The sequence below is a fragment of the Nannospalax galili genome, unplaced genomic scaffold (genome assembly GCF_000622305.1).
Source record: "Nannospalax galili isolate Female #2095 unplaced genomic scaffold, S.galili_v1.0 scaffold417, whole genome shotgun sequence".
Taxonomy (NCBI): domain Eukaryota; kingdom Metazoa; phylum Chordata; class Mammalia; order Rodentia; family Spalacidae; genus Nannospalax; species Nannospalax galili.
This window is the reverse complement of record NW_008340785.1, coordinates 4,562,108-4,568,107: the sequence shown is the minus strand read 5'-3', so window position 1 is coordinate 4,568,107 and position 6,000 is coordinate 4,562,108. Positions and strand designations below refer to the sequence as shown.

The window sequence follows — 6,000 nt, the reverse complement described above, 5'->3', positions numbered from 1 at the left end:
GGTAATATACTGAAGAACAAAAATACCCAAAAAAAACTATAATTGAGCAACAATTAAAACATGAAATTTATAAATAGCAAAAATCACAAAATAAAGTATATACATTTTATAGATTTAACGTTGAACAAATATATAATGCATCTTGGAAAAACAAGCACACCAGAAATGAAGATACTGACAATGTTCTAAAAGCCTTATATGTAGGCTTCTCCCACGTTATGTTCCCTTAAATGTAAATCCTTGACAACAGTGATGTTGCCAAAAAATCACCCTCTTTAAATACAATATTTTGACTTTGCCCAGCAGGGTACAATGGTCTGCAGGACAGTGAATGTGAGAGCAGTGACTCTGTGCTTAACTCTGATACAAGAGAACTAGCAAATTCATAGGGTTTGCACTCGAATATCACTTTAGTCAAACATATACTGATATGAAAACCAATACAGTTGCTGTATCAGTACCAAAATGTCTTCACCTTAGCTTGCTCACCCTGGCACCCAGCTTTTTAAATGATTGGCAAATCAGGTACTTAAACGAAAACTGCTGTTTGTACACAATATATTTCAAAACAAAGTAATGTTTCCTGACTACACAAGACAAAGTTTATGAACAACTCAAAATGTATAAAAGTGACTTTCATGGATTCCAGAAAATAAACACTTGAGATTAAACATTAATAGCGTAATGCTCTAATACCATGCACATAGATCAACATAATTGAGAACAGGTATTTTACACTCATCTGTATTTCCTTTAAAAACCCAAAGTTAAATGTTCGGTAACTTTTCAGAGACTACTTCTAGTGCAGCACTGATTGGTAAAGGATTGCTTAAAGAAAACTATTTTGTACTGCACTGAATAAATTGGAGTGCAAACTCATAATAAATGATCAAGAAGAATTGATTTAGTTATCAGGAATGCACAATACATTTTTTAAATCCTAAAACAAAATTTTCAGTTAAGCAAAAATAAGTCAACCTAGATTTCTGCTATTCACCGAGTCAAGCTCTGACATTTGAAATTCCATAGTTATCATTAGGAAATATGTGATATGAACTCATTTACTCTGTTGTATTTAAAGGTTACTTATAAAATTCCAGTTAGCATTGTCCTATTAAATATGAAAAGGAGCCAAATAAAATCGTACTGCATTTGGTACGTAAGAGTCTAGTAATACCCCTTTGGGAAACACATGCTTTGGTGCTTACGATTCCAGGAAAATCAAAATCGCTTTACATGCAATAGCTAATTGTGGTATATCAGAGAAAACAGGGGGTTTTATGCACTTAGAATTGTTCACATGAAGCCCTGAGGTACCGCCTTTCTTCAGGCAACAAACAGTCTCCCTTGATCTTGTACAGTCTTTGTCACCATCTTCTCTAGTGCCCCAAATTCAAGAGTCTGATTAACAATCTTGTCTGAAGCTACAGTCAAATTAGTAAGACTTTTTATGGTACAGACTGTGCAGATCATCCACTTTGGAAGTGCTGTCATCTAGAGGACTTTCGCTCGAAGCTCCCATGTCTCCATTTTCATGTGCATCCGCTACTGTCTTCTTACTATATCCTGAAAGGGAAAAACAAAGAGAAACCAGTTATATTTTGGCCTAGAAACGTAATTACTTTTATAATTTTACTGAGTGAAAACAAAGGAATGCCAGTTGCAATTAGTAGTAGTGATATGAGGCAAAATAACAGGGTAGAGAGTAAACACCGTACAAAATTCTAAAGTATGATCTGTTGAACCTACCTGAAAGTTGTGAAAAAACATAATTCAGTTTTCTAAAAACCTTGGGACTGATAAATTAAATTATAAATTCAATTAAACTTAACACAGGTATCTATCAAAATCTGACTATTTTAATATCATATTTTGCATCTATCTTAATTTAACATCAGGTCACTGAAGCACATGCTGGTTGACTGCTAACATCTACTATGTTGGCAGAACAATGCCTAGTGAAATATTAAAACTAATTCTGTTTAGTTAACCCAACTGAAAATGGGACTATAAGTAAACTTTTGACCTCAACACCTGGTAAGCAGGTTAAGAAGAATACATGCTAAACAATGAATAGACACATTTTAGACAGGTGTGGTGGCATATACCTATAATCTCAACACTGGGAAGGCTGAGGCTGGAAAAGCCATGTTCAACAATAGTGTGGTCTACACAGTGAGTTCCTGGCCATGCTGGGAGTCATAGGATGACCCTGGACTCCCCAAAGATGTACATTTTATGATTTGGATCAGTTAATAGTGATATGCTATATGGCATGCATTTGGGTTATTTAAGTCATATTTCATGTTTTAAGTGCCTACAATTTATAAGTAACAGAGAAATTTTATTAGCTCTGGCTTTCTATGCCTATGAAAAGTAGCAAGAAGGGTGAAGGAGAATGAAACCATGAAGACCTGTAAAGTTCTGACAAAATGCCACAATGGTTTATGATTCCTTCCCAGCTGAAATATTCCCTCCTAGAGCAAGGAGCAAGGTGAGAGGCTCCCAAGACTCAGGAAGAAAAAGAAAGTTACAAGGCTCATGAAGATCCTCTCTAAGGTTACACAAGCACTGTGTAACTGCTGGGGAGGGGAGACTCTGATCTGTGGAGCTGCCTGTAAGTTGTGCAAGGAGCTCCAGGGATGCAGCTTTCAAGAGCTTGTTCTTGCTTGGAAAGTAAGAGTTGTCATTAAACAGGTTTATGTTAACATTTATTGGCTTTATTAATCTAACTTTTTAATGTGTATGAGTGTATTGCCTGCATGTATATAAATACACCTGCGTCATACAATGAATGCTCACAGAGGACAGAAGAGGGCATCAAATTCCCTGAAACTGGAATTACAGATGGTTGTTAAATGCCCTATGGGTGCTGGGAACTCAGGTCCTCTGCAAGAGCAGCCAGTGCTCTTAACTTGATTCTATAGATAGGCCTTAACATAAATGACAGAATGCATGAAATCTGGCAGTGGGGCTGTGAGAGGTTGTGGGGACGGGGAGGGAGTATAAAGACAAGTAAGATGAAATACACAAAAATTCAATAAAAAAATTAAAAAAATAAAATTCTCACATGTAAATAAAACTGCATTTTCTATTCCTTTCTCCCATGAGTGCAGGGCAAGTAAGAAAACAATGGTGGTCTGTGCTAGGGCACCAGTAGTTTTACCCAAACTGCTTCTGTACCATTAGCACAAATATCAAAAGATAAATGGGGACTGGAAGATGACTCAGTGGTTAAGAGCAAAAACTGGTCTTCCAGAGGACCTGAGTTCTGTTGCCAGCACCCATACGGTGGCTAACAAGTGTCTGTAACTCTAGTTCCAGGGGATTCAACACCCTCTTCTGGCCTCCATAGGCATTGCATGCATATGATACACTTATACACATTCAGGCAAAACACTCATAAATACTTTAAAACAATTGTTTTAATTAAAAAAAAGGAGGGCAGGGCAGGATGACACGGGGGTGGGGGTGGGGGCGGTATCCTTGGCAAGATGGCAGCCAGCAGCCAGCACCTCGGGGTGCACTTATTCCAGCAGGATATCATCGTGAAACAGGGAAGAGAAAAAGTCTGGGAATTGTTCATGAAGAATGCCCACGCGGCAGACCCCAGAGTGGTTGATCTTCTGGTCACTGAGGGAAAGAAAGATGGAGCTGGAGGAAACCATTAAAGTGTGGAAGCAGTAGACACATGTTACGCAGTTCTTCCAAAGTCAAAGGATTTCCTAACCAAGTTCTGTGCTGGCCATGACCCATGAAGTCACTCAATGGAAAGGTATATGTGATACTTATTTTAGAGTTCAAATAAACTCATTATTTGATGGTTGCTTTGTGACTGAAAAAAAAAAAAAAGATAAATGAGGTCACAGTAGCTGGGCATGGTGGTACACACCCTAATCCTAGCACTCAGGAGCTCAGGAGACAGAGGAAGGTGGATCTCTGTGAGACAGAGTCCAGTCTAGTGAGTTCCAGCCCAGTCATAGCTACAAAGTGAGACTACCTTTTTAAAACAAACAAACAAACAAACAAACAAAAAAACACACAAAAAAGTCCATTATTATTCATTACTATCATTTTAACCCCCACCCCACCTCCATGTCCCTCTAAAAAGTTCTCAGGGACTCCCGGACACTTATAAATCATAATTTAGAAACTACTGATCTATACAAAGTGCTAGAATTTTTCCTTAATAGGTATCCAATTAAAAATCTTGAGGACCACATATCTTGATTCAAATAATAACCACTTTAACCACTGGTTCATGGTGGTTAAACCATAATTCATTATATTATGAGAGAAGAATTTGCATTAAGACAGACAATATTAAGATATATCTGCTCTAAAACAGACATTGGTCTTTGTTTCAGTCATGAAAATGTGAATATTCTTTATTTTTCAAACATCTTAGTCCAAAATTAATCTAGAAAACATATATAGGTAAAGTTTCAACAAGTTAGTGGCATATAATAAAATTATAAGCAAGACAAAGGTATTCATTCCTTTGAGTTCTGCATCATTAAAACTGTGTTTGCTGAGTAACACCTGAGGCTTTCACATTTTAAAATTTTAAAAATAATTCATTAATAATAAAATTTAGAGTTTTTTTTTTTTTACCTTGTAACACTTTGATTTCACCTCCTGTGTCTTTGCAACTAGCACCAGGATGACCACCTCCCTCCACCTCATCGAGATACAGGCGGTAGCGATGTCCACTCTCATCTTCATATTCTACATTTTCATCATCAGAATCCACTTCAGGAGCCACGTAAACCACTTCAAATTCAATCTCGCCTCTCTAAAACAGAAATGAAGAGGAGGAAGAGTCAAGTTATAGCTGAAATCAGAATGGAATTCTCAAAGTTTCTGGGAGCTGAGCATAGAGATGAAGGCCCAACAGATACTGCTCCTTTTCAAACAGCAAACAGTGAAATTCTAGCATTTCAAAAGGCAAAACAAATGTGAGAGGCTGTGATGTCCAGACCAACTCCATGAATCTTCTCTTTATATAAGAAATTTCTTTTTAATATTAGTTCTTTCTACTGATCAAAGTATCAAATGATAATTAATTAATTAAAGACAAGGTCTCATGCAGCCCCAGCTGGTCTAGAAGTGCCGTGTACAGCTGAGGATGAACTTCAACTCTTGATTTTTCTGCCCTGACCTGCTGAAATTACAGGTATATGCCTCTATTCCTGGCTTGATCACAGTATTTTTAATAATACATCTAAAATAAAACAATGCTTCACTATTAAATTTCTAGAATCTTAGAGCAAGCATTCCATTTAAAGTCATTTTGTACTTTACCAACCATTTAGCAAAAGCTTTTAAACAGGCATTAAATAAACTTGTACACAAGGGTGTCAAACCTTTTTCTTTTCCTTTTCTTTGTTTTTGGTTTTTCTGAGACAGGATCTCCCTGTAGCCCCAGTTGGCCTGGCACTTGCTACATAGACCAGGCTGGCCTTGAACTCACAGAGATCCGCCTGCTTCTGCCTCCTGAGTGCTGGGATCAGAGGTGTGTACCACCACGCCCAGCTTCCTTTTCCATTTTGAGACAGGAACTTATTCTATAGCACAAGCTAGCCTGAAACTCAACCACTAGCCTCAAACTTGCAGCTATGCTGCTGCCTCAGCCTCCCAAATGCTGGTATTAGAGGTGTGAGCTACCACATGTGGCTTCTAAGTCTTTCTTTTTTGTTTTTTTGAGAGAGGGCCTCATTATGTAGCCCAGGCTGGCCTGGGATTCCCTATATAGATCAGGCTGGCCTCAAACTCAAAGACAGCTTCCTGCTTCTGCTGGGATTAAAGGTGTGTGCCACCATGCCCAGCTTTTATGAAGTCTTGAACCTTAAGAAAATAAATTTTTCACTGAGAGCCATACAATAATATTAGTAAGGCATTCTATCTAGTAATAACAGTTATTACTGCACTTATTATATAAAATTACAGTTTTTAATCCCCAGAATAACCCTTCTATAATCTCGTACATAAATGAGAAGC

General features: G+C 37.6%; 1 protein-coding gene across 2 annotated transcripts in view; it reads right to left on the bottom strand.

Annotated features, from left to right (window-relative positions):
* Nucleotides 1-23: 23 nt before the first annotated feature.
* Gopc (golgi associated PDZ and coiled-coil motif containing) overlaps nt 24-6,000 on the bottom strand; it is a 50,281-nt gene continuing 44,304 nt past the window's right edge. Inside the window, exons 8-9 of one of the 2 annotated variants that reach the window (XM_008835785.3) lie at nt 4,615-4,795; nt 24-1,566 (exon numbers count right to left, since the gene is read on the bottom strand). In XM_008835785.3, coding sequence (XP_008834007.1) covers nt 1,436-1,566; nt 4,615-4,795 — 312 coding nt within the window. In that variant the 3' untranslated portion in view covers nt 24-1,435. The remainder of the gene's footprint in view (nt 1,567-4,614; nt 4,796-6,000) is intronic. The other variant, XM_008835787.2, reaches the window with a different exon arrangement.